This window comes from Xenia sp. Carnegie-2017, unplaced genomic scaffold, assembly GCF_021976095.1.
Source record: "Xenia sp. Carnegie-2017 unplaced genomic scaffold, XeniaSp_v1 HiC_scaffold_6, whole genome shotgun sequence".
Lineage (NCBI taxonomy): Eukaryota > Metazoa > Cnidaria > Anthozoa > Malacalcyonacea > Xeniidae > Xenia > Xenia sp. Carnegie-2017.
In genome coordinates this window covers 22,042,435-22,070,277 of record NW_025813526.1, presented here as the reverse complement: position 1 = coordinate 22,070,277, position 27,843 = coordinate 22,042,435, and the positions used below count along the sequence as shown (strand labels likewise).

Genomic DNA, 27,843 nt, shown 5'->3' with positions numbered 1-27,843 from the left:
TGAGCATCTTAAACGTAAAGAGAAGAAAGAAGATAAGAAAGAAGAAAATGGATTATACAGGAGAAAAAAGGGAAACTACAATGAGGAAAAAGGCATGACTTTGCAAAAGTCAATGAAAGGCCTAGAGGAGAAATTTCACAATGCATCAAGCCAGGATGGAACATGGGAAGAGATGAACGAATGTGTGATTCCAATAAAGGAAGATATTTTACCTGCTTCAGATGTAACCAGGTGGGACACAGCAAGAATTTGTCCGTTGAATACAAACAATAAGAAAGAAGGAAGTTTATGTGTTATTGAAGGCAGTGACGTTGTTCTTATTCATGATATTAAACCCTCTGATGAATGATTCATCTATTTCGCTGCAGCAAAGCATATAACACACAACAAGGATTTTTTAGTCGACTATGTTGAATATCAAACACCAACCAAAGTGCAATTTGATGGAAATGATTGTATTGTATCAAAGAATAATAAAGATTATGTTATTGCCGAGTTAACAGATGGAATGTTACATACTGTGAAGGATCCTGAATATTCTCAATCGTCAATTCATACATCTCCTCAAATATGCCATCAAAGGTTAAGCCATCTAAATCATGATTACATAAAGAAAATGATGAAGAAAAATATGGTGAAGGGAGTAGATAATGGAGAAACGAGACAGCTGCAAGCAATTGTGAAGGATGCATCCACGGAAAGATGCACAGAAATCCTTCTCCTAAAGCAAGTCAACACTGAGATACTAAAGCAGATGAAGTTGTCCACAGTGATGTGTGGTCTCATGCAAGTTGAATCGAAGGTAGGCAGTAGATATATGGCAACATTTATTGACGACTATTCACGATTTGCAGTTGCATATTTCATCAAGCGCAAGAGTGAAGTACTCGCAAAGTTTAAAGAATTTGTTAATAATGTGAAAAACCAAAGTTCAAACAAATGACATGTGAAGATCTTAAAAAGTGACATTGGTGGGGAATACACATCAAACGATTTCGTGAATTATTGCGCCAATGAAAGAATAAATCAAGAATTCACAAGCCCATTTGCCCAGAACAGAACGGAGTGGCAGAGCGTCTCAACCGTACAACGCTGGAATCTGCCAGCTCTATGATATACACTGCTGCATTGCCATTGAACTTTTGAGCGGAAGCTTGTAATACCGCCATTTATCTTCATAATCGAAGTGCCACAGCTACATTAAAGAAAAAAAAACCGTTTGAATGCTTTTTTAGAGAGAAGCCTGATCTTTCAAACCTAAAGGTGTTTGGATGCAAATGTTTTTTACACGTCCAAAGCTGTAATCGTCGGAAGCTTGATCAAACATCAAACGAAGCAATCTTTGTTGGATATCCCTCGAGCACTAAAGGATACAAGGTATTGGACTTAAACCGAAACCGTTTTACAATCATTAGAGACGTAGTATTTCTTGAAAACAAATTTCCTTTTGCTGAACAATCACAGCAGAGGAATGTCGATATGTTAAGCGATACCGTCGTTCGTATGGACGAAGAAGATGTAACATCAGAAGAAAAACAGAATGAAGGAACCAACAAAAATGCTGACTCATTCAGAAGAGCAAGCGACACTTTTTATATGACTATAATTAATGAACAACACTCAAGCAGAGAAAATACTGAGCAAGTGGGAGAACATGTAGAACAACCAAATCGTAAGACATACGAAGATTCATTTATGGAAGATGTAAGGAATTTAGGACAAACAAGTGAAAGAAAAATCCCTCGTCGATTTCGTGAAGACGCATATCAAGTTGCTGAATCACTGATTTCAGACATAGATTATCCTAAAAGCGTTAATGAAGCACTGAATGGAAAGCATGCAGAATTATGGAAGAATGCCATTACAGAAGAATACTCATCTCTTATGGAGAATAACACTTGGGAATTGGTTGCACCATTGAAAGAGAAGAACATCATCGGTTCCAAATGGCTTTTCAAGGTAAAAAGGAATGAAAATGGATCCGTTGACAGATGTAAAGCCAGACTGGTTTCACAAGGATACTCATAATCGAAAGGAACAGATTACGAAGAAGTATTTTCTCCCGTGGCCAAATACACGTTAATCAGATCACTGTTATCTATGGGAAATGTTCAGAATCTTGAAATCCACCTGATGGATGTCAAAACAGCGTTTCTAAACGGCAATATAGATTACCAATTTTATATGTCTCAACCAGATGAATTCGTTGATCCACGGAAACCTAATCACGTATGTCGATTAAATAAAAGCATTTATGGCCTCAAGCAATCGACTCGATGTTGGTATGATACGCTTGATAAATATCTATTAATAATTGGCTATCGAAAGAATGATACAGACGGATGTATATATGTTAAATCAGTAAAGAAGGACAATGGGCACATTAGTTTTGTGATTCTAGGAGTTTACGTCAACGATATATTGCCAGTGTCCAACGATGTCGAGATGCTTAATGCAGAAAAACAAGCACTATGCCAAAACTTCAGGATTGATGATCGTGGAGAAGTTCACTTCTTATTGGGAATGCTGATCAATCGTGATCACAAGGCGAAGACAATAACAATAAGTCAACGAAATTATATGGAAAAGACATTGACAGGATTTGGTATGGAATCGTGCAAACCGATGTCCACACCGATGAAAAATGGTAAGAAATCTCATGAAGTGCAAGAAAACAATAAGGTTTGTTGATGTGCAGACATATTAACAAGCTATAGGATGTTTAACATATTTATCAGTAATTACCCGTCCCAATATCAGAGCAGCTGTAAATGTCCTATCTAAATACATGGCAAAACCAAGCGATGATCATTGGATCGGGGTGCAGCGTGTTCTTTGTTATCTAAAAGGAACGTTAAATTATGGACAGAAGGATACCGCTGATGATGACCCCAAATTAGTTGGTTTTTCAGATTCCGAATAGGCGGGAGATTTAGATTCGAGAAAATCTACATCAGATTACGTTTTTAAACTTGGAGGAAACACAGTGAGTTGGTCAAGTAAGAAGCAAGCTACTGTTGCCAAATCTTCTACTGAGGTGGAATATGTCGCATTGTCTATAGCAACGCAAGAAGCGATTTGGTTGAGAATGTTATTGAGCGATTTGGGATTAAACACGAAGACGCCCATCATTATTTTTGAAGATAACCAAGGTGCGCTAGAGTTAACCAAAAACCCAAGCCACCACAGCCGTACTAAACACATAGATGTATGTCATCAGTTTATTCGTGAAAGGATTTCGTCAAAGGAAATTAAAGTGGAATATTGTCCAACCGAAAGGATGATCTATTAAATCATGATGAAGTTTAGAAATCTATTAAATGTTTATTTAGTTTAAAGACGAAATTTCTCGCAAAACCATCAAGTGGGAGTGTTAGAATTATGATAGTTTGCGAGAAGAGATATTCAATAGTTAAAAGATATGTATATAGTTCAGTTTATTACATGGTCTTGTTGACAGTAAGAGGGCAAAATGTTAGTTTTAATTATACTCTTTTATAATTTTACCAGCAAGCGTCGACGTGCTATTTAAACAAATAAGAGCGATAGTTATTATTCAATTTGAATAACTGCATAATTTGTTTCCGAAAAATACAGAAGAGTGATTAACTATAGTTTTTGAATGAAAGTCATCTTTGGTTGATTTGAAATTTCTATGAACAGTGCACATAAATTTATCATGAAAATCTTTAACAATTGATCATTTCATAGTTATATAAATGAAAAATACATCGATAAAATTTGCACTAAACACTAATCTTGTAAATATATCTTATTTAATTGGTATAAATGTGGGAAAAGTCGGTATTTTCACAGTGTAAATCATTCAAAATTTATCGGTGTTTGAAAATCCCACAAAACTTAAGAATTGTTATCCATATAAAACATACGTGGCACTAATTTATAAGTTATATTTAACTACAATATTCGTGACATTAAAACAAAACAATTGATACATGGACACAAAACATTAAACCAGAAGGTTAAGCTACACCATTACATAAAGGCGAGTAAACTTTAAAATCAACATACCTCACAAATTGAGAAAGATTAAAAACGACGCAACCATCTACATGATGTGTTGCTTCTGCTTGATAATAAAGAAATTAAAAATTACTATTATTTATTTCAATATCTAAATATCCTGACTTACATGCAAACTAACTGAAATAATGATAAAGGAAGTCAGGCAGCCAGCCTTTTACAAGTAAGATAGCTCAAAAATTAAAGATTTATAATTCAGGAAGTTAAGAAAATCGATAAACAGAGCTTCTCTAAAATTCTCAGCGTTCCAACTTTGAAACGTGGTCAATGAAATTTTATCATTTTTTAAACTTTTGATACGGATAAACAAATAATTTGATCCGAGGCGTGAGAAGCAAGCAAAAGTTGGGGGGCTCGAGATCTTAGGGGCAATCTTTATTTAAGAAGGGAGTATCAGAGTAATTAATCTCGAAGTCTCTAATTTAGAATAATTTTGTCACATCTCAGTAATCATAGACACTACAAAACTGATAGCGTTTGGACTTGACACTTCATCTTGCAAAGTTTTGTCATTTTGTGAACTTTTGACGCAAACAAATATTTTAAATAGTCTATCTTACAACAAGTTGAACAAATATGAACCAGAAAAAATCACGTGTACTATCACGTGAAGAAGTGATCTTTTGACTCAAATTAGGCGCAATTTCTAAAGACATACCTAGCAAAACTTATTTATGTCATCATCTGTGTTACAAATACGATAAATAGATAGGTGACTGTATAAAAGAGGAAAAAAATTCATCTTGACAAAAGCCATGTTAGATAAAATTAAAATCATTCCGCATTTATGATATGCATAACTGAAATTCTGTGACGTGTCATGATTTTGATTCATCTTGTTGATTTTTTAGCCCTGCCGTACAAATGATATTTGAAAAAACTAGCGAAATTAATTGTTGGTGATAATGCAAGAAAGGTCGGTAATTTAAATTGATAAATTATCCAATGTGTTATTGGAAAAGTCCCACCAAAATCAACAGATGTATCAATATAAAACATATGAAGTGCGAATTCCACCACGAAAAGGACATTCAGGTATTTTATGACAAATATAACAAAATTCTAGACAGGTGAACTTTATAATCAACATACCTTAACAAATTTAGAAAGATTAAAGAAAACGCAACCAGCTACGTGATGCCCTTGCTTCTGCTTGATAATAAAGAAATTGGAATGTTCATTAAATGTTCAATTTGAATCAATTGCTGTTTTTATGGTAAAATAGTAAATTCTTTTTCTACCCAATAAAATATGAAATGCAAATTTTTTATTTTAGCTATGACTGGATTAAAAACAAAGAAGTTTTGATTTGGAAGCTTTATGCCAATAAACCTTTCACAATTTACTATTATTTCACAATTAACTCAAATAATCTGAAGATGTCTTAAGTTAAAGACGAAACGCTATTAATAAATCCTTCTCCATTTTATTATTGTGATGGCTTTTTTAAAAGTATTATGTTGGGCTATTATTCCATTGAAATTCTGTGACGTGTCATGATTTTGATTCATCTTGTTCATTTTCTAGCCTTGGCGTACCAATGATATTTAAAAAGACTAGTGAAATTAATTGTTGGTGATAATGCAAGAAAGGTCAGTATTTTGAAATGATATATTATCCAATGTGTTATTGGGGAAATCCCACCAAAATCAACAGATGTATCAATATAAAACATATGAAGTGCGAATCCCACCACGAAATTGACATTCCATTATTTATGACAAATATAAGAAAATTAAAGACATAAGAACAAACAATGACACTCTGATAGGTAAACTTTTCAATCAACATACCTTAACAAATTTAGAAAGATTAAAGACGACGCAACCAACTACGTGTTGTCTTTGCTTCTGCTTAATAATAAAGAAATCAGAATGTTACTAAGTGCTTGATTTTAATCACCTGCTGTTTTTATTGTAAAATATTGAATTCTGTTCATAACAGCGAGACGATAAAATGATATGAGCAAATTTTATATTTTAGCTATAATTGAAATATACACGACAGGGATTGATTTAAAAATTTATTGCAAATTTAATTTCAGTTCAACTCAATCAACTCATAAATGTTGTACACATTTAATTATTATTAATGTTCAGTATTGACATGGGTGTACGGGACCAAAAACATCAGGATGCGGACACTATTTTGCTCGACGAAAGCGGAAATCCTTTACATGCAGTGTCGTAGTTAGACATGAAGAAAGACATGAACTTCTGGGGAGCATATTTTCTAACGCCAAACGCGTGAGCCTTTCTAGTGAGGTCTCTAAGTCATGCTCACCCTTGGAAGATTTCTAAATTCCATCTAATCCCAAAAAGGTGATTACGATTACTTTGTATAAAGGTTTGATTATAAAATCTTTGATTGGCTAATCTATAATCTAAAACAAATATGGCGGATTCAACTCTCGTCTTTCGTCTTTCAAAAATTTTAATTGACGATATATTTTCTTACTTGGAACAACAGAATGTTTTCTGTTAGGATTGTAGATGCAGATTTTTACGTGGGAAACCTATAGATGGCTTAGATATTTTGTTTTCTAAATTTCGCGAGGCGAATGTTAACCGTGTTCCTGTTTTGAGGGTATTTGGCTCAACTCCTGGTGGACAGATAACTTGTGTTCATATTCATCAAGTATTTCCTTACTTATACATACCTTACGATGGAACTAAACCCACAGATAAATATCTGAAACAATTTACGACAAGTGTAGACTTTTCTGTTCAAGTTGCGTTTGGTAGAACTTTTGGTAGAACTTGTATATTCCAACAAATAACGTTTCAATGTTATTCACCCAAAATGATTTTATTTTTTAGACCATTTTATGGTTATCATGAGAACGAAGAAGAGTTTATTAAGATGGAGTTGTACAATCCAAGAATAATTTCCAAGTAAGATATATTTTTCATGTTGTTCTAACATAAAACAACATCAAAATTTTTCATTTTTTTCAGACTTGTTGATCTTCTTCAGAATGGAGCTATATTGAACAAGTCATTTCAACCACACGAAGCTCATGTTCCTTATATTCTACAGGTAATTATTGTTTTTTATTATTAATGAGGAAAAACTTATCTTTGATTGTTAAAACCCAGACTGGAGTGGTTAGTTTGTAAACTGTGCACCAGACAGGGGGCAAGGCCTGCAAAGTTTGTTGTTTATTTCTTTAGAAATTAATCTCATTCATTGTTTTTCAAAGTAATTGATTAAAGCAATATTTGTATTGTACATAGGAGTAAAAAATGGGCTGACATTTCTACCTACATCAGAGATGCAACATTTGCATGTATAGGTGCCCACTTTGCTATAATTATACATCAGATCTCAGGTGCCCAATAAAAACATTCCATTATGGATTATAGCTGTAAATTTCATGTGCAAAACATTTTGTCAATAAAGTGAATGGTTTGAACACATTGTGGAAGTATAGCTGCATGTTTGTTGATGTTGATCATAAAGGATACTACAGTATTGAGAAGGACTGTTGGGGGTAGTCTTGATTGTTGTTTTCACATCTAGATGAGATGATTACTGGTAACAATGTTAAAATGTCATTCAACACTAATGCCACTGACCTTCTTTAGTCTTTTCCTACCTGGATGGTCAGCTTCTATAGATTTTCACTAAGTTACATGATAAGAATTATATTGAAATATTGTTTATTTTAGTTTCTAATTGATTACAATCTTTATGGTACGAACTTACTTCATGTAAGAAAAATTCATTTTAGAGGAATTTCTTCAAAAACAGGAAAGTTTCATTATTGATTTTTTCAGCATTCTATAAAAATCTAACACCACAAATTATTATTTACTATCAAATTGAATTTTATAGATAAAAATCTTTCATATAATAATAAATCAATTCCACCCCATGGTTCATCTTTAAATTCATTTCTCAATTTTCCTTCATCTCAACACTGGAATGAAGACACTATTCCTAGGTTTGTTTGATTCATATATTTTACACTTGAAGATTAATTGAAACCAAAAGGATTTGTGTAAATCCTTAATCCTAAATTTGACACATGTGCGTACGATTTATCCCAAGATTTAGAGTCAATACCCAATCCAGATTACAGAATTAACATTCAAAAAATTAGTTTAACTTTGGAATGATTCTTTGTGATAACTTTCTTTACAGTTGATATTCATCATTTTAATGTTTGTTATTTGTCATTATTTAGAAATTTATGCCTGGATCCTACTGTGAAAGAAGTCAGTCGTTGTGAACTTGAAGTTGATGTTACTTATTGAAGACATCTTGAATCAAATAAATGTTGAAAGTAAAATTTACTTATCTTTATGTCTTCATTTTACTGTTTATACATCTTTAATAAGTTTATTATGTTTATGAAGGTTGTATTGGTCATAATCCTGGTATAACTGCTATGTGGGAAGATGAAAGACAACGAACAGGAGATATTGGACTATCTTCACAAGTTGCTCCTCCTGTTTCACAAGGTAAGGTACAAAAAAATACATGTCACATCATTGTATAGTTCACAATACATTTCATGAATTTTATATTGTTATGGCATTCAGTGGCTGTGACATGTTCATCTCAGAATGATGTTGTTTTATAGTCCATAAAATTTCATGTTTTGTTAAAGATGTGTTCAACTTTTCCTTTATTAATTTTTGTTTACTTTACAGTTAGCACTACACATAAAAATTCAATTTTTTTATCGTTAGATCATGTTGAGACATCCGTATTGACTTTTGAGAAAGAATTCAAAGAAAAAATCAAAGAAATTATGATGAAAGAAACAAAGTGATGTAAGATTTGATCTTGTGATGTTTAATGATTTGACTTTATATTTTTATAAATTTCAAATAAACTTGCAGTCAAAGTGAGTTGAAGACAATGGAAAAATCTCTTTTATCCGAAGACTTAAAGAATTTTCTCAAAGTATTTTGTCACAAGGCAAGCAACTGCAGTGTGAAACAACAATAAACCAAGGTTTGATGATTTTTGTCAACTTATTTCAAGTTATAATCATACAATAAAATATTTCTATTTTTTCTGTTTTAGATGTGGTTGTGGATAGTCCAGTTGTTGATCAGTCAGTTATAGATGTACTACAAGCCAGCCAGGCTAGCAATTCATATATTATTCACCAAAAATAATTCTTTCTCTCTCAAGGGTTCAAATTTTTATTAATATGAGACATTTATTTATCGGGAGAGTTGGATAAAGAATTGGTGGAGATTTTAATGAGTTTGAATAAGGATGACAATGAAACACTGCTGCATGAATGTTCTCATATTTCGGGCTCACAAAGTAAGGATAAACACTCCATTATATGAATATTGTATTGAGATCAAAACTACCATAATTAGACATGGATATCAATGGTGATTGTGTACACTTTTATTTGTGTTTAGTAAAATTTGTCTTATATGAAGTTTTTCAATTAATCTTTTTTATTTTATTGTTTATTTAGAAGGTAGTGATGATGAACATGATGAAGATATTGATGAAGATAAAGAATCAATATTAATGTCACAGCCATTTTGGAAAGATGATAAAGAGGAACATGATTCCCAAAGGTAAAAGTATCCATTTTTGTTTATAAAATAAAGACAGAAAAATGCGTGTGTTGATTTGTCTATAGTTGAGTTAACATTTGCTAACTTGGCATGAGCAAACCTATCTGAGCTCAATCAATTGAAATCAATCATAGAGAATTTCCAAATAAAGCATGAATACATGTTACAGGAAAAATTAAAACATTTGTTTTTATTTTGTCTGTTTTGTATTATCGTTGTTTTATAAAAGAAGTAAAAGATGTTTTTTGTGTTTACACAGGCTTATGTAAACCTCGGAGACGTTTGTGAGAACTTTGGAGCAGGTGCAAGCCTTTGACTCTGGTCATCACTGATTGAGTTCTCCCAAAGGTCTCCTTGCTTTTTATAATCCTGTGCAAACACTGTAAACATCTTTAATAAAAAACAATCAATCTTCTCTAAAGTTTTGAGTATCTGTCTTCTTCACTTGCAGTTCGGAGGAGGAAAAGGAAATGGACTGGAAACCACCTTTGTGTATGCCTCGAGTGGATAGTCCTAGTGATGACGAGGACTCCAGGGGACATGTGTAATCAATAAATTTTCACTCCACGAGAGAATCTCGAAACACTAAACACGCGTGTCTGGGTGTAATCTCGCTTGTCTGGATGTAATCTCGCGTGTCTGGATGTAAGATTTGGCTTTAATTATTTGCTTCAGGTAGCGTTCCATGTTCAATGGTAACAACATACATCATCTTAATGAAATTTTATTTGTTTAATTCCCACGCAGGCAGAAAGTTCTCTCTCATCCTTAATGTACAGCAGCCGTTCGACAATCATCATTTAGTAAAGATGGAAGGTAAATTTTACATGTTACGTTTCATCTCACGGGAACAATTTCTTTGTTTACCCATGTAAAATTATTGTTTTTTGAACATTTTTCAAAGTCAAGGAAAGCATGTGAAAAGAACATAGATAACATTTTCATAATGATAAAATAACATGTTTTTCTCATTAAAACTTTCACTTTGCGAAGATATTTTACTATTTGTTTTCCTGTGGCACATTTTTCATTTATCTACCAAGAACCCATTTCCAACGCGAAACTAAAAGTGACCGTTTTCGTTCATTGGTCATTGAGAAAAAGTTTTTGGGAGATTTTAGAGTTGATTTCACAGTATTTATACCTTGTAAATTGTCAAGTTTCTTAGAGCAAAGTCCACTATGACTGGATGGTAAATAATTTGCACAGCGAATATTTAACTTTCAACAACCTTAGCTGTAGTCATTTGACTTTGAATTTTCTGTTGAAAACACACGAATTTAAACATGTTAACGTTTCTTTAATTGACGTCATAACTAAAATTATTATTGTGATTGGCTCCTTAGCATGTCACTTCACAAAGACAACAAGTAATCCTTAATGCGTTTTTAGGCCTGTTTCAAACATTGCATTTACATGCGTAATGCATTTAAAACAAAAGATAATGAGATAAAATTCCTATTATCTTTTGTCTTAAATACATTCGGCACATGAAAATGCAATGTTTGAAACAGGCCTTAAAACGCATTGAAGGATTACTTGTTGTCTTTGTGAAAGTGACATCCTTAGGAGCCAATCACAATAATAATTTTCAAATTAAAGAAACGTTAACATGTTTAAATTCGTGTGTTTTACTTTAACAGAAAATTACTCACCTTAACGTTGTAGGAAGAAAGGTAAATTCTGTCTTTTTACTGACGAATACTGAAGTATGAGTTACATGGAATAATGAACTGGTCTTAGTGTAGGCCTCGTCATCTGAAAGCTTTCACTGTAAAATGCTTTCATCGCGAATATAAGCCTTTGATCATGTGAAAATGGTTGCATCGTTTAAACTCAACTGACTAAAGCTATTCGTGCAATGTAGGTGAATGTTCTACCATTAGGATAGTCCAGCAGAAAACATATTACAATTTGCTCATTCTCAATATATATGATTAAGAATTTAAAACGAAAACTAACGTCATATGCAGAGTTATTCATCATGAAATCTCATACATGTGTTTCATATTTTGTTATATTGTAGATCCCACAAGAATGGAGTTGTAAAAGTCCCTTTACCACCTGTGCCATTCACTTCAATTACTCTTACTAGTTTGTCATTACTCATGTGTCATGGTGATTCATGGCCAAGAATGTTCATTTGTAGTTTGGATTCTTTGTTGATGTCAGTTGTTTGTTCATATAATGATGATGGGCCCCATAGTTATATGAACCCGCCTAAAGGTGGTCAACTGGTACTCACAGAAGATCAACTCTGGACTAAGCATTCTTTGAGTAATGATATAACTAGATGTTGAAGGGCGGTCCCTTTCCTTCGCTTGAAGTTACCATAACAGTGCATTGTGAATTGTTGTCTATCGAAATGGCGATTCATCATATCAGTAGCTTCTTTATTGGTTGATGATGCTCCTTACTTCGTGTATGGAATGGTATCGACATGTTGAATGGACATCGCATAACGGCATATGTACGTATGAACATTTACATTGAAGTGATTGCACTATAAAAATGGACTACATTCTACGAAGATGGAAAACAAGCAAGTGGATAAACACGATCTATATCTTGTGGTTTGTAAGTTGAGTAGATATAAGTGTTAAAATTAACTTGTATGAGTAACTGCATGAGATAGTTAAAAAGGATCCTGATGGTCTATCTTTATAATTTGAAACTTAACCATGAAAAACACCCAACTTAAAAATAGTGTCAATAAAAGATGTCACTTGCTGTGAGAAAATAGCTGGCTTTCACTCGCTACTTTTTAGTAATTTAATTTAACGTTTATTAAGAAAATTGCAATGATGCAAGTAGGGTTCATTGAATTACTAAGATAAAAATTTTACAATTAATTTCAACAATACAACGTAAAAACTACGCGGTGAAAAAAAGGAAGAGACCGACCAAGTCGCCTGGATCAAACTGACCAGGACAACCCTTGGAAATCAGGTATTAAAGTTTTGTTCTTTTCAATATAATTAATTTCTGTTTTTGTTCCTTCATTATGCTGACATTTATAACGTGTTTTTTATAGAGTAGCTATGTCTGTAGGCCTTCTAACTGGACAATGAATGAACGACGAAGTCGGGCAGAAACACCAGGAAACAAGCGTCGTTATTATAAGATGCACACTTGCTAATTTATTTATCCATAATGTCTATCAGTATAACGTATTTTCAAATTTGACCGTTAAAAATTTCCGAATAACTAAATGTTCACAATTATTTAATTTTCTGACAAAACACACGAGTGAAAGCCTATTAATTAATGAGGCAACATAGAAAATTTCAATGGAATAAAGCCTAGCAGACATCAAAATTATTCTTATGCAAGTCATAACGTCTCTTTAGTCGTTTCATTTTTGTTATTGACAGGTGAATGGTCAGGTCCCTACGTACTCAATAATTTTTATACATGACTTATGGCTGCTTTTAGTTTTCGTTTTTCGTCTATTGATTACAATTTTTGTTAACACTCTGCGCTATTTCATTTTTTGTGCTCTACAAAGTTTGTGTTTCTTTTGTACGAACAAAAAATATTTGCTGTGTCAGTAGGGTAGTCAGCTCACATTTTTATTGCTTCGTAAATTTAAATTTTTTCTACGACTGTATAAGACGCACGATCTGACTACGCTGCATGTTAAAGTAGATCATCGGGATCATTGAAAACAACAAAAATATAAAACATCATAAAACACTACAAAAATTTGAAGCAATTCTTGTAAACTTTTTATTTTTTCTTTTATTGGAGGGTTTTTTTTTACCGGATCCGCCGGTTTTCCCTCCCATTTCGTTTTGGTTTGGAAAAAAACAGTGTCCACATTTGGGGCCAAGTGAAGGCATTTGTCATAACATTATTTCTCGTAGTTATCATGAATATTCACGTTTCTTTTCATTTCTTGGCTTTTGGGTACATCTCCCAAAACACTGCGTTTATTAAATACAATGGCATACATTTAAAAAAATTGGCACGCAATTCATACATGTTGGTAGCCTGCAATTATTTAGCTACTGAATGAAGTAGATTTAATCAACATAGTCAAAATAAAATTATATATTTAATATTATTTTACGTCAAACTTTTTCAAGATTTGAAAATGCCATTTAGTTTTATGATCAAGTAATTTTCTAACCCTGGAATCCAATGTTCTACACAGTAAAATAGATTGGTCAAAATGACCAAAAAATTGGTCATTTGAATGCACCTGAGAAGAATAATTTTTAGGTCAAAACAACCAATTCCTAAATTGGTCAAAATACCAAAACAAAAATGGTTAAATTTACCAATTTATTTGACCAATTTTATTTGGTTGTTTTTACCATTAAATAAGCATTTTTTTCAGGTGCATATCCATGACCATTTGAACAATATAGAGGATCTTTTTAACTAAGCTAAAGAAAATCAATCACACAATTATAAATAGAACATTTTTTGCAAACACAGAATACTTAAAATCTCTACTACATGCGATAAATTAACACTACAAAAGTTTTCTACTTCATAGAAGAAATAAAATGATCGACAAAAGTTGGCAATTGACACTTACAATTGCCATTCGAATTTAAAAGCAAATGTTCTAAAAGAATAAATACATTTTTGCAATGTCCATTAATGCCTTTAGGATACTCAGCATTAAAAGTATAAAAAGAACTAAGTAAAATAATTACTGCATTGACAATATTTTCTGTTTTCAGCTTTGCCACAATCATCCCCTCAGCCACCAACATTATTGAATGAATGTTTCTTAATGTTCCTGTTGATAGGAGTCTAGGAGACGAACTTTTGTGAATGATCTCTTGAACTTCCCCCAAGCTTTTGCCCTTCAACAGAGATAAAATTATTTATCAATTTTTTCACACATTTATGCAGAAAATATTATTTGTGATAATATCAACTCTTACATCAACAATGTCCCAAAATAGCTTTTTGTTCATATCTCGATGGGTGCATTGGTCATCTAACACATAAGGCAAACATGCCATTATACACTGGTTCTTGACCTCTAAAATAATCAACATAGCATAGAATGAATATATTACCATTATCACTCTCTAAAGCATTAACACTTCAGTATAAATAGGGATTTTAACTTATTGATTTTACACCAACCTTTCTCATCTTCAACTGGACAATCCTCCAGCTCTTCAAGGATACTGCTGACATTCTTTTGCTTTGTCTTTTAATAACAGACAGCATTTTATATTTGTGCAAATTCCATCGTTCCTTCATGTCTTACGAAGTTTTATTCCATCGTTCCTTCATAAACTTCTTGTGAAGTTTTATTCGAGGAATCGTCTGATAAATATCATGTGGCTCTAAATTGAAAAAATCCTCGCCGTCGACTTGATTAGCTTTAAAAATATAAGAAGCAAAACGTCAATGAAATTACGTTATTGCTGTTGGTATTCTCTAAAAGCGCTCGAGCAAATCTGCTAGCAAAACGTAAACAAGGCAAGTCATCTATAAATCTAATTTTGAATTATTTTCTACACTAGATTTATGCACGAGACAACAACCCTCACACATGCGACCTACATTTCAGGATGAGACAATACCTTTAAAATCTTCGACAATTTCATTCAATTTGTTGTTTTTCAAAAAAAGAATAATGTCAGCGACAGATGATTGTTTGTGATTTCCATTTTGCCCACAATACAAGAGTCTAAACGCTTAAATGCACTTCAACAAAGCACAAGAAGTTTAGAAACACGCCACGCGACTACATACATCGGCAAGTATATAGAAGTTATTGTTCCAGTTTATATTACAGTTCAATGGTGTCCCCACAGTACCCATGACTCCACGCGGCCAACTCAATAGAAATCCTCACTTCTTAACTTCTCCACTCGTTATTGTGTTCTTATTTCGTTGGAACTGGCAGAGTTGGCGAATATTTTATTTTATAGTCGAAATGACCGCGTTTTTACCGTCAAATCTTTTGGCATTATTTGCTGCTAGACCTCCCATACCATATCTTCCGCCTCTGGATAAACTAGGTCATCAGAAAAAGCCTTGGTCGTACAGTGGATCTGCGAGTATCGTTGCTGACTTCGAGGTATTAAATACGTCGATGATTTAATGTTGCAATACATTTTAACACTTCTGTGGGTGTTGTTGCGTTTTGAACACTAGAGGAATGGCTGATCACATTGTTGAATAGGAAATTATAAAAATGTAAATGCATTTCACTGCAATTTTAGAGCTGAAGTTTATATCCCTCTGGATTAAAAACAAAGATCAAATACACAGCTTTAATAGTACTCATTACATTTTTAATTTGTCATAAAAGCACAACGTTTTCTTTATAAAGTTTACTTTTCTCTGTAATATGTCTCTGCTAGTAATTAGACCTATTTGCATTTTATTTCAAGTGCTTAAAAAGTCTTGAAGATGCATAGTTTATCTTAAAAATACGTTTTCATTTTTGAGTTATTTAACAATATTATGACTTATGATTTTTGAGATAGGGCAAAAAGTTGTGTTGAGCTTTGCTTACATTTCAGAAAAATTTGAACTTTAATTAGTATTAATATATTCATGTCAGTATCAAAATGGTATGAAGGGGGTAAGATAAAAGGCTGGATCCACCACTGTTCTCATCGTACAACTTTTTAAAGAAGTTCAATAAACTTGTGAGAGGATCAGTTGTCAGAATAAACTTGTGAGAGGATCAGTTGTCAGAATAAACAGTTGTTATTTTATAGCATAATATATATATATCTAGTATACAATACGTAATGGTGGTGGCTGATGGTAAAATATTTAACTAGAGCTGCAGCTTACATGTTGTATTTTTTGAAAATAGAAATGTGAAAGAATTAAGAAAAAGAAAGCGGATTTGGAGAAAGCTGCAGAAGAATGTAAGTTGATCCTAAATTGTTATAAATGTTCTAAATTGTTTTATTTTATGTTGAAGGCTGTTGGTGAAGAGTAGTGATTAAATAAATCTTACGTGATGTTTACTTTGCACTAGAACTTAGCACCGAACCTTTAACATTGACAAAATGAAGTGCATTGTGAACATACCTGTATTTTTGTACCAATATAATTTAAAAAAAAGCCTAACTATATTGCCTTTAAGTCAACTAAAACAGGAATAAGCTGTATTAATACGAAAATTTGTCAGGCAAGCAACAAAATCATTTGCCACTGACTCTTAACACTCCACGAAAGATGGACACAGTCACTAGTGTTTTAGTGGTTTGTACTCCACTAAGAGGGGACAAAACTCAACATCATAAAAACTGTGAAATTTACGCACTGTATGATATTTCTTTTAATTATTTTAGGGGATCCTCACACTGATCCAAATGCTGTCACAGAGGCATTTAAAACTTTATTTGTCAGCAGACTGGTAAGCAATATTTTTTAGGAATAGGAGTTGAGCATTGCTTCGGGGCTGTTCATACGAGCCCAGCTAACTGGGATTCAGTGAGGCGTTAATTGATTTTGGCAAATGGAAACAATTCTATTCTTACATATCATTAGATAAATCTTCTAGAGCAACTTCACTATATTTTGATTTAATAAGTATGCAAAACATTTAAAATTGAAACAACCAGTTTGGCCGAATTTGAGAATTTCAACAGGAATGGCTTATGGCACTTAGCAAACAGCTGTAATCTTTACGCTTGAAGTTTTGCACCCTTTCAATGCCTCAAAATCAATTAACGCCTCGATGAATCCCGTGTAGCCAGGCTCATATGAACAGCCCCTTAATTAGATGAGTACATTGTTAATTGTTTCAATTATTCGTTATATGCATATCGTATGTAACCAGGTTTTTTTAGTTATTTACACCCACCATTACATGTATGTATAGTTAAGGTTATTATCGAGAGCTCACTATAACGGTCGGTCAACGGCAATGACCGCCCCAAAAAGCTTGTTGACCGGTTTGTTTACGTTACCGGTCATTTTGACCTACTTTATTTTTACGTCTTTCCAAGTACTCCAGTCGTGCGATGCATGGTAACAACTTTACAGCTTGAAACATCAACAGGAGAGTTTGTTTTCTCAAAAAATTATCTTTTCACCTTCTATGGTGCAAGTTGTGCCTAAAGTGAATGTTCGAACCAGGGAGTATTGTTACAAGGATCTTTATAGACTGTTGGTATTCCGATAAATTTGGCGGCATTCTTCTTCATAGCCAAACGTTGATTACTTCTAAAAGTTACTCCTTGCTTAACTCAGGAAATGACTCCTCACAGCTTGTCGGAATGTTAGCCTATTCAGACACCAACAATCGTTTTAAGGACTTCGCCAAGTTGAACTTTGTCCTTCTCGTCTACAAACATGTTTACATAATTGCGTAAAAGCACCTTCGTTAATACTTGTTTAATGTAAAAGACGAGTTTTTTCCAAATAGACATGTTTAGATATCCCATTCATTTGCGGCTGTGGACGTTTCTGTCGTTGTTTTGTGACCTGGTATGTTTATGAATGTATCTGAAAGGTTTTATCTTTTTTAGAATTACGATACATCTGAAAGGAAAATCCGGAGAGAGATTGAGGTTTATGGTCCTGTAAAATCGGTCAGTGTACTTAAAGTGCCTATATCGTGTTTTTGCATTTCTGCCATTTAAATAGTTCAGAGTACTTTAAAAATTTTTGTAATATATTTTATAGTTCGAAAATATGATTTTGCTGGATATTTTCGCACTCCAAGTTGAAAAATTGACCATTTTCATTGTTTGACCGCCAGAATAAAAAAACTGGCAACTAATGTTATTTTTGACGTCACATCGGGAATTCATCTGATGCGTTCTGTTTAAAATTGGATATATTTGAACATCCACGACACAAGATGTCATACACGTAGCAAATGCAACAATATAGCGATGCTTCTGAGGAAATTATGTGTAAAATACAGTGTTTTCTTAAAACGGGTTCCCGATATGACGTCAGATCTAGACATTCGCCCTAGTTTTTTTGATGTTAAGGTCAGGCAAATCATCACCGACTTTGAGCTCTAAAAAATGCACGAAGATCAAATTTTAGATATATAAAATATTGTCAACTTCTTTTTAGGACATGACGTTTTATAAGGAAGTATTTTTGGCTTATTGAAAGCAATAAGTTGTCTTCAAGGATAAGAACTTTGAGTGATTTTTATGATTGTCTGTATCTTCTCCGCATGTAGATTCAAATGGTGACCAATTCTACCACAGGAAAACCTCGTGGTTATTGTTTTGTCGAATTTGAACATGAAAGGGACATGCATAGTAAGTTCTACCATTACAAGTTCTACCATTTGTTTTGTAATTAACAATTTTAGTTCTTTAATGAGCGCAAAGTTTCGAAATCGTTTATTTTTCTAAATGACCGTGTTGTGGTAAGTTGTCTGTAATGGTAAGTCGTTGAACACAGCCTGGTTAGTACGATGTTGTTGTTGGAACAAAATCCTATTTTTTTATCACGTTTTTAATAATTTTCTCACTACAATGCCATCGATATCTACCACCATTTTTTTCCGGTGGTGTTTCCAACACTTTCAATTCCAATGCAATCAAAGTAATATGCTGCTATTATTAAATCATTGCAGTGCAAATACTGTCGATATTGCCAAGTGAATGGCAACAGACGATTGCTCGCTCCTATGCCATGGCTAACTCTACTTGATCATTTAAAATGTTTCATTTTAACTGGTGGGTATTTTGGTGGGTATAGGTTCGTATTACATTCGAATGCTTTTAAAACAAAGAAAATATTGTTTACTCTTAAAATATTGTAAAAAAGAAGAAAGAGTTAAATAAGTATATGGGTCGTGTAACTATAAAACATTTCCAAATCATGAACAAGTTCTATTTAAATAGTATTAAATATGCAATCTTATTTGAACTGTTTTCATTAAATCTACTTCATTTACTAGCCATGCACTTGATAGGCTACCCACATGTACGCATTTCGTACCTATTTTACCGTCCAGCCTACGTGATGCAAACCTCGACTGAAATAAATCATACAAAGCTGTTTCTCGATGTTTGCTACCAATATTTTTCGCTACAGTAAGCAAATATGGGGTAAGGTTGATTGGTCGGTTTATCTTCAAGTGTTGTCGATTTCTGGTCTCGGTGTATCCACCTGCCTACCTTATAAGCTATGTACTAGGCATTTTTTTGGTGTTTGTTTGAGTTAGTCCTTAGTTGTTTCGTACCATTGTAGCCGCTTATAAACATGCTGACGGTAAGAAGATTGACGGCAGGCGTATTGTAGTAGATGTGGAAAGAGGAAGAACAGTGAAGAACTGGAAACCTTGACGTTTAGGTAAATATGATGGTGATTTTTGAAAAAAATTTATTTATCAACGAGTGGAAGGAAACTGTCACAAAATGTAAAATAATTGGGGTATCAATCTAAGTTTTAGGAAATAATCAATCAATGTCAATCCTAAATTTTAGGAAGGATTTCAAGCCATAAGTAGGAACGTGTATTTTAGTATCCTAAATTTTTATCTGTTAGCCCTGGGCTCATATAAGTTCGTGAGTTCATTTTTATGGGCTAGAAAGGGAGTACTGCTGCTACACACTTGGTATATTTCAATTTCATATTTTTTGTGCTATAAGTTACGTCTTTTTGACTTTCTATCAAGGTGGAGGGCTAGGTGGCACACGAAATGGTGCTCCTGAAGCAAACATAAAGCATTCTGGCCGCGTAGAAAATTTTCACAGGTATGATGAATGTTCGTTAGCTGTAAATGATTTGCCATAATCGTAATTCAGTTACTTGTTTTAGTGCTATTTTTATTGTGGTTTGAAAATTATTGTTCAGCAAAAGATTAATCCCATAGTTAACCATGATGTAACGTGATGAAGTGATTTTTCCCCCGCATTAAGCCCGTTCACATCATCCGATTAGACGGATCACAAAAAACGGATCATGTGAGCACATACAAAGCGAGCTTTCGACAGTCGGATCCGTCAGTCTGAAAATTCGCCGATGTTACGGATGTTCTGTTTGTTTAAATTAATGTTCCAATTGTGTCGCAGAGAGTACTTAAAAATTTCTTTTGTTTATGCGGGGCGACAAATGTAATAACTGTCATTTAGATTTAAGATCTTAACTGTCGTTTAGACCTTAATTGCAAATTGCATCGATTTTTGAAGAATATTACCAAACTTTTACAATATACGAACAAGGTCGAGTTTCGTTCTGAGCCAATCATAGGTTAGTTTACGTTTTAAAAATTAGCCAATCAGAACTCGCAAAACGCGAAAATGTAAACAAAAGAATTGAGAAATTTGCACTTTGTTTGAAGCCTTTGGTGAGCTACGTTTTTGAGTAAATAAATATAAAAAGCAAAGATGCATATAAAGCAACACTTTTTCTTCAAATTCCTCTTGGACATTTTAAAATTGCGATCTAGAACGGAATTTATCGGCTGTTTAATAGCTACCATTTTACACTCGCGAAGTAGCATTGATTATGTGCTTGGTTTACAAGGGGTTCACCAGTCAGAGCGTATGTGGAACTTTTATTCTGGCGCAATTAGATTGCTCCAACTTTCCATTGCTCTATGGATTTTGCAGTCTTTACTTCAGGCTGGTTTTTAAAGTTACTGGTCGGTTAATGAAGTTTTCTAAAGGAAAGAATTTTTTTAACCGTTAAAATTTTCACGTGACGCTTTTCAATGTTTGTACTATGCAATTATTATAAAAACCACGTGTTTCATTTCATTAAAATTTTAAGTAGACAAGTATTGACATTTGCATTTCAACATGTGCAACTTGTACGGAACCTTAGGAAAACTAAAAACCAGCAGTCCCCAATATTTTAAATTCAAGTTATATTATTGTCAAATTTCCAGGTTTTGTCTGAGCAATCACAGTTTGTAGCATTTTTATTGGTGTTGAAAAACATTTGCACGAATGCTCGGGTTGGTATAAAGCGAAGTTCATTTTAATGACAATAAACATTTCATATGTCTCAAGACTTCACTTTTTACTCTGAAGCAATCATCTGGAATTGAAAGACCCTGCCTACTCATGCCTGCATGTTGGATGAGACAGCGCCTAAAATTGACCTGAAAATGGATTTTACTATTTTTTTAGGGATCGCGAGCGAGATGAACGTGATCGTGGTGGTGAATATCGTGACCGTTCAAGGCGTGATCGTGAACGAGACCGTGGCCGTGATAGAGATCGCGATAGACATGATCGTCGCCGAGAAAGGGATCGTGAGGTTCGGGATCGTGATGGTCGGGATCGCGAGGGTCGGGACCGTGAGTTTCGGGACCGTGAGGGTCGAGACCGTTGTTTTTGGACCACTAACATTGTTTCATTGTAACTCATTATTTTCGATATCAACAGACACATAAAGGCAAGCAAAAGATTAATTAAGCATAGACGAACAAACAACGAAGCATGCAACATACATATCAAAATAAGCCGAATAACAAATAGTGACTTTTAAACAACTTTCATGTTGATAAAATTTTTATTTCTTCAATTCATTTACCGTTTCATCAGGTTTGTTGCTGACGCTTTCGACAATTGCTTGTTTGATGTGCTTATAACATTTTAAATTTTCCTTTTAATAATTATACAGGATGTATCATTGAAACATTCTTTATACAATGATAATTTCTAAAAAATAGGCACTCGATGAGTACCTAAGGATTTGCTTTTTTATGATTGACAATTACAAAATACCAGTATGATTGATATATTCTGACATAAATGTGTGGGACTCGAAATGTTGAGTATCAAAACACAACACCATAACAAGGTTTTGCCAATACAACCACTACAACTTTGTTGTTTACATTTTCTATGTTATGTATCTGCATAATGTCAAAAACATCTCGCTATTGCCTGCGTTTCACTAGTCTATCGAACATTGGTGTCTACTATCAGATCTCTGAACAAACAAACGTTTAAATTAATAAAAATTTGGGAATGGTATATAAAAAAGTGGAAATATAAATTACACTATATCTTAGTAACGAGATGCCCCGATCCTTGTCGAAGACATTTCTCAATACTGCCTTTGTAAACGTTTTAACCTATGAATTAAAAAGCAAATAATGTTTCCTTACCATTATGTTATTTGCTTATACATTTTTAAAATCATCCCTGTTCCTCATCAGAAAATTTTAAATAATGACAAACATTAATGTCGAAATGTACGTTCAGGCGGTTAACGAATATTCGAGTTCTCGGAAAATACCGCCATTTTTTAAGTGCTTTTTATGTCATTGAGTTTACTATTTATCTTAGGCCTGTTTGAAACGTCGAATTTTACATGAGCCGAATGCATTTAAAACAAAAGATATCGAGGATTTTTTTCTCATTTTCTTTTGTTTTTAATGCATTTGGTTCATGTAAAATGCGACGTTTGAAACGGACCTTACCCTTACAACGACATAAAGAATTTTCTACTTAAGCCTGGTTCACATATGATTGAGACATGACTAAGACATTATTAAGGGCAAGCCTGAGATGCTTTCTGATCTTGTGGCTGAGGCAGGCCTGAGGTATGTCTGCGATACTTTTCAATGACATAATTCAAATCGCCGATAGACCACAAAAATTTAGCTGCAGTTTGAATTTGACAAAATAGTGCTTCGTAATTTTAAAATAGCGTTACTATTAGCAAGTTATGCGGCCTTTTAACAGTCATTTCAAAATACATCAAGGATGTGAGAGCCGGTTTGAAAAAAGAGAATCATTTGTATTTGACTTTTGGATTTTTTTACTCTGGACACGATTTATCATAAATAGCCCGATAGTTGCGTATTGTATCCATAACTTTTTATTTTTATCGTGAAGTGATTGGAATTTTTCTATTGAGTCTTTTTTGGTTCCATGTCTTGTGTTGAAAATTCATCCGCCATCTTTTTACCCAAATGCATGATGGGAAATAATGCCGCCAGTCAATCTGAGAAGCGTTCACATTTAACATAAATAACCAAAATAAGCTCCGTACACCGCTATTTAGCCGCCGACATGCCGGGAAACTTGAACACAACTCAACTCTTACGGCATATCGGCGGTATACTGCAGGTAACTCCTACGACTGCCTGAAACACCATTAGTGTGTCAGCGATGAGTGTTTACATTTGCCTTAAGAACAACGGAGGCATCGTCACAGGTATGCCTCGGTCATGTCTCAGTCATATGTGAACCAGGCTTTACGCAAGCAGCAAACCTTAAAAATTAAAGCGTTAGCTCATAAAAAACAAAAAGAAATGAGATGCAATTAGCAAGTCATTTTTGCTTGTGTACCATGTAGAATTAAGTACACGCCTAAGAACTGACCAATCAGAAAACACACGCTCCTCAGCTGGTTCACTAACACTCTTCGTTTTAAACCTTTTATTTTACAAGCTAAACAAGCTACACAAGTACATCACTGGATTATTCTTACGCTATCTATTAGAGTTCATTATTTACATGTTATTTATACTATAATTCGAGCTTTCCTTTACGTCATTGGCAGTACTCTTTCTTTTATTTGCGTTACAAGTTCTCACGCGTTGCAACAAAAAAGAACTAACTAAACAAACAAAGAACTTACAAAACGTACTTAAAATAAAGAAATGTCAAAGGGAAACTAACATAGTTACGACAATTTTATTGCTAAGCTCAAAAGAATGCAATATCCCACACACACCTCCTTGAACACTTATGGTTCAAGCATTGCTGAGGTTTTCCACAATATCCCCCACACACCTCTTTGAACACTTATGGTTCAAGCATTGCTGCGGTTTTCCACAATATCCCACACACACCTCCTTGAACACTTATGGTTCAAGCATTGCTGCGGTTTTCCACAATATCCCACACACACCTCCTTGAACACTTATGGTTCAAGCATTGCTGCGGTTTTCCACTCAGAGTCCAACGCTGTGGCTCGTGACGTTCTTTCTTCGCCAACCTGATTAGATTCACCTTTAAAAGTCTTATTTTTACGTGTCTCAACCTTATTCAAACAATCTTTACTTATTTCCAAGGGATACAGCTTTTGCAGTGGCCTGTTTAAAACCATTGATCATCCCTTCTCAACCATTAACAGCGGGTAAAACAGTGCTCTATGCTTTAATTTCTTCAAAATACTTCACAGTGTAGTTAAACATCTCGATCAATTTCAGCGTAGTGAGCGTACACTTGATGATCTTTTCAAATTTTTTGTAATCAAAATATCTTACAATATGTCTCAAAAGGACTGGTCCTCTTTGAAATCAGCCGATAGTTTGAAATTTGCATGATTCAGCGCCAATGATTGATCTCCACGCTAGGAGGTATAAATGTAATTAAAATAAGTTTCTCGACTGGGATTTTTATGCACTGTAGCTTCTATATTATACGTATGTAGTTATTAATTTATTGATAACTACATTGGCTCCTTGAGGATCAATTTTGCTGAATCATGGAAATTGTAAATGTCAGATAATTTCAAATATTGTCAAGGTTGAAAAATGAAACATCACCATGAAATATGTGATAGTCAGTCAACAAACCAGCAAAATCAAAGTGAAGCACCTTTCATGTTAATGGAAAAATGTTCAAAGGTGAAAGAATGCGACTTTACCAAAATTTTTCAACGTGCTTGCATTTCACTCATTTTCCTTCCAAATCGCAACAAACAACATAGCATTCCATAGCTAGAACCTAGAACTCTTTTTTTAAATATTTAAAACTGCATTTATTTATTCAGTAATTTACACACATCAGCAAATAATAGTTGGATTACCTTTTTTTGAAACACCCTGCATCAAGAACTTAGATCCTCAGACCGTGGGGGTTCCCCTTTGGATAAATGAACTTAAATGTATATTTTATTAAATACGTGTATAATTTACGGAAAATAAAAAAATAAGAATCAAAGGAAGATATCAGAATTCAGCCTTTAATAACACCACGACAACTCGTCGTGTATAGCAAGTCTAACCGGTGCTTTGAAAATAAATATTTTGTTGTTCAATAACTTTTTCGTTACTCACTACACTACATATGACATGACAACAGTAAATATGGGCCAGACACACATAATTAGAGTAAAAGCCCCATTTTTCTTGGCTACATCACTACCTAAAACATACATAAAGATAAATTACATTGTCAGGTGGTCACCAATTGCAGATAATTCAAAACGCTTGTCAGCAAAGAATTTTGATTGTGTTTAGTCTTTACAGAAAGGAATGGATTTGTGGCTCCATTTCAAGGAACAAGATGCTTTGTTAGCCCTGACTTTTGGTTATGTTTTCTTTCTCCTTTAGCTGACCAGCAACAGTTGTATTTTCAATTTCTGTAGGGAAAGGTTGAAATGAAATGTTTGTTTTGTTCTTTTTGTTGTTTAATAAGAAAAATCTTAACATGTACATTATTTACATGTAAAATTTATAGTGTTTAGTAAATTTTCTAAAAAGCCCAAACACTGGCTTTGCTGTGTAAATGAACAAATTTCTGTTCACTGTGATAAATAGTAATATATAATTTGTATTTAAAAGAATTGTGTGTGGAGAGAAGGTCAGTTGTTTGGTTACTTGATTCAACATTTCTTTCTATTTAAGGTTGGGGATTTACACCTTAATTGTTGTGACAATGTTCTTTTTTCGCTTACATTTAAATGTAGTAAATCTCATGTTTAATTTATATTTGATTGTCTTTGGATCAGAGATAACCACAACATTTTGTATTGTGATTTTGTGGTAAAATCATTTATGTAGCTGGGAGAATCAGTTTCAAAGCAATGTAAAGTATAAACTAAAGCAAAAGCAAGACATGAATGTCATAGCAATGAAAATGACTCATTACTGTCTATATCAGTAGTAAAGACACCAGTAGAAATGACTCATTTAATGTTCTTATCAGTTGCAAAGACATTAGCCAAAAATGTCTGGTCATGTCATTCACTCCTGAACATGGATACATACTTTAAAGGAGGGTGTTGCCCTAGAAATATATTCCTAATATAAACTTTTTATAGTTTGTACACAATTTCTCTAATTTTCAAATACTGTTTTGGAAAAAATTAAGAAGTTCCTTGCAAAATGAAATACTAACTGTTACACACAATGCCAGAGCTCTTCAAGATTCCCTTGGAATAAATGGCATAGCAGACTCTTTATCTTGGGTAGGAAGCACATAATCATATATTCATGTTCTGCCACATTAAGTTCCTGTGAAATCCATTGTTTTCAACAGATTAAGACATGCATATATGAATTTGTGCCCCCAAACTAACAAGTGTCCTGCGCCACTGCTGGGATTTTTTATATATTAGTAAATCTGGTAGTTAGACAGTTAAATGTGTCATTTTCACTTCTATCAATGCTATGGCAATGATATCCTGCTTTTTCTTCTTCAGGTTATTTTTAACTTTTACTTTACATTGCCTTTATAGTTTGAACTATAATAAAGTATTATTAAATCAATCATTAAATAAATATTTCCTCCCATGTAAAGAAAACAAACATTGTCACAACAATTAAGGTGTTAGTCCCCAAATCAAGTATGATTGAATCAAATAACAATAACTGTATGTCCATTTCAAACAACTACAATTCTCATAAATAGAAAGTATATTTTGTAAATTATATGAATGAATAGAAGTAAATATAGAAAAGACTGTATTCATACTTATATAGCAAAGCAAATCTTGTGGGCTTTTCCGCATTTCAAAAAGGGATGTTACATGATCATGGTTGCTGTAAGATCAGTATTTACTCTCATTATACAAGAAAATGACCCAACAACATTCATTTTAAGGAACTTCACAACTTCTGAATAGCTAGATATTGCAAACTAAACTCATAAATATACTTTGATAGTTCCATACAAATTTCTTAATAAAAACTGTTCCAGTAAATAAATGGCAGTTAAAAACTTGAAAATACAAATGTTTGAATATTGTCAATAATATATTTATACCTTCTATAAATATACAACTGTTGTTATTTGAACCATTGTTAAAAAAAATCTACAATACAACTGTTTCTAATCTCCTTTAGTATAAAGAAGACATGCCTAAAATGAAAAGAGAAATTGATTTTCATCTTCATTAAAAATGAGCTACAAATTCCTTTCCTCTTCTTCTATCTCCTTGTACGTTTTGAAAAAACAGGAGTATTTTAGCTTCTAGTAAATAAAAGATAAATAGAAGTCCAAATGCTTCAGTTTCAATATCTATAGTTTGTTTATAACCAAATGAAGATTGTTGTATATTATTGCAGTACATGTTCAGGTCCAAATGTTTTCGTTTCAATTTTCATCGCTCGTTCATAAAAATCTTTTGACTTTTC

General features: G+C 33.4%; 3 protein-coding genes and 2 long non-coding RNA genes across 11 annotated transcripts; 4 read left to right on the top strand and 1 right to left on the bottom strand.

The window, feature by feature from the left end:
- Nucleotides 1-4,927: 4,927 nt before the first annotated feature.
- Nucleotides 4,928-10,197, top strand: LOC124457609 (DNA polymerase zeta catalytic subunit-like). 3 transcript variants are annotated; one of them, XM_047007832.1, is made up of 8 exons: nt 4,928-4,960; nt 6,864-6,938; nt 7,002-7,083; nt 7,882-7,990; nt 8,234-8,332; nt 8,406-8,510; nt 9,497-9,599; nt 10,051-10,197. In XM_047007832.1, the coding sequence occupies exons 5-8, from the start codon at nt 8,290-8,292 to the stop codon at nt 10,145-10,147; spliced, it is 348 nt and encodes a 115-aa protein (XP_046863788.1). In that variant the 5' UTR covers nt 4,928-4,960; nt 6,864-6,938; nt 7,002-7,083; nt 7,882-7,990; nt 8,234-8,289; the 3' UTR covers nt 10,148-10,197. The 3 variants fall into 3 exon arrangements, with proteins under 3 accessions (XP_046863788.1, XP_046863789.1, XP_046863787.1); XM_047007833.1 differs by lacking the exon at nt 4,928-4,960 and adding an exon at nt 6,397-6,681; XM_047007831.1 differs by lacking the exon at nt 4,928-4,960 and adding an exon at nt 6,397-6,774.
- A 45-nt stretch (nt 10,198-10,242) lies between these two features.
- On the top strand, nt 10,243-11,344 carry LOC124457620. The gene is made up of 3 exons (XR_006952693.1): nt 10,243-10,274; nt 10,347-10,415; nt 11,268-11,344. It is a non-coding gene; the product is annotated as an uncharacterized LOC124457620 (long non-coding RNA).
- Nucleotides 11,345-11,916: 572 nt separating this feature from the next.
- LOC124457612 lies at nt 11,917-12,845 on the top strand. The gene is made up of 2 exons (XR_006952685.1): nt 11,917-12,548; nt 12,634-12,845. It is a non-coding gene; the product is annotated as an uncharacterized LOC124457612 (long non-coding RNA).
- A 1,167-nt stretch (nt 12,846-14,012) lies between these two features.
- LOC124457606 lies at nt 14,013-15,170 on the bottom strand. 4 transcript variants are annotated; one of them, XR_006952680.1, is made up of 4 exons: nt 15,155-15,170; nt 14,709-14,950; nt 14,501-14,601; nt 14,013-14,419 (listed from the first exon to the last, which is right to left on the bottom strand). XR_006952680.1 is itself a non-coding variant. In XM_047007827.1 (2 exons), exons 1-2 carry the CDS (start codon nt 14,639-14,641, stop codon nt 14,093-14,095), a joined length of 468 nt encoding a protein of 155 aa, XP_046863783.1. In that variant the 5' UTR covers nt 14,642-14,693; the 3' UTR covers nt 14,013-14,092. The 4 variants fall into 4 exon arrangements, 1 of the variants encoding a protein (XP_046863783.1); XR_006952679.1 differs by lacking the exon at nt 15,155-15,170 and having other exon boundaries at nt 14,709-15,025; XR_006952681.1 differs by lacking the exon at nt 15,155-15,170 and having other exon boundaries at nt 14,013-14,366; nt 14,709-15,025.
- Nucleotides 15,171-15,433: 263 nt separating this feature from the next.
- On the top strand, nt 15,434-22,640 carry LOC124457605 (U1 small nuclear ribonucleoprotein 70 kDa-like). Of its 2 annotated transcripts, XR_006952678.1 has the most exons (9): nt 15,434-15,654; nt 16,405-16,459; nt 16,889-16,953; nt 18,071-18,133; nt 18,742-18,823; nt 19,144-19,246; nt 19,764-19,865; nt 20,191-20,269; nt 21,650-22,640. XR_006952678.1 is itself a non-coding variant. In XM_047007826.1 (6 exons), exons 1-6 carry the CDS (start codon nt 15,511-15,513, stop codon nt 19,218-19,220), a joined length of 486 nt encoding a protein of 161 aa, XP_046863782.1. In that variant the 5' UTR covers nt 15,434-15,510; the 3' UTR covers nt 19,221-19,433. The 2 variants fall into 2 exon arrangements, 1 of the variants encoding a protein (XP_046863782.1); XM_047007826.1 differs by lacking the exons at nt 19,764-19,865; nt 20,191-20,269; nt 21,650-22,640 and having other exon boundaries at nt 19,144-19,433.
- Nucleotides 22,641-27,843: the final 5,203 nt, after the last annotated feature.

Bases quoted from the DNA above. Each gene is read 5' to 3' on its own strand.
- LOC124457609 (XM_047007832.1), top strand. From the start codon at position 8,290: ATGTTACTTATTGAAGACATCTTGAATCAAATAAATGTTGAAA. The intron at 8,511-9,496 runs GTAAGGTACAAA...TTTATTTAGAAG, and splicing joins TGCTCCTCCTGTTTCACAAG to GTAGTGATGATGAACATGAT. The intron at 9,600-10,050 runs GTAAAAGTATCC...CTTCACTTGCAG, and splicing joins GAGGAACATGATTCCCAAAG to TTCGGAGGAGGAAAAGGAAA.
- LOC124457606 (XM_047007827.1), bottom strand. From the start codon at position 14,641: ATGGTAATATATTCATTCTATGCTATGTTGATTATTTTAGAGGTCAAG. The intron at 14,420-14,500 runs GTAAGAGTTGAT...TCTCTGTTGAAG, and splicing joins TATTTTGGGACATTGTTGAT to GGCAAAAGCTTGGGGGAAGT.
- LOC124457605 (XM_047007826.1), top strand. From the start codon at position 15,511: ATGACCGCGTTTTTACCGTCAAATCTTTTGGCATTATTTGCTGCTAGA. The intron at 16,954-18,070 runs GTAAGCAATATT...TATCTTTTTTAG, and splicing joins CTTTATTTGTCAGCAGACTG to AATTACGATACATCTGAAAG. The intron at 18,824-19,143 runs GTAAGTTCTACC...AAATCATTGCAG, and splicing joins ACATGAAAGGGACATGCATA to TGCAAATACTGTCGATATTG.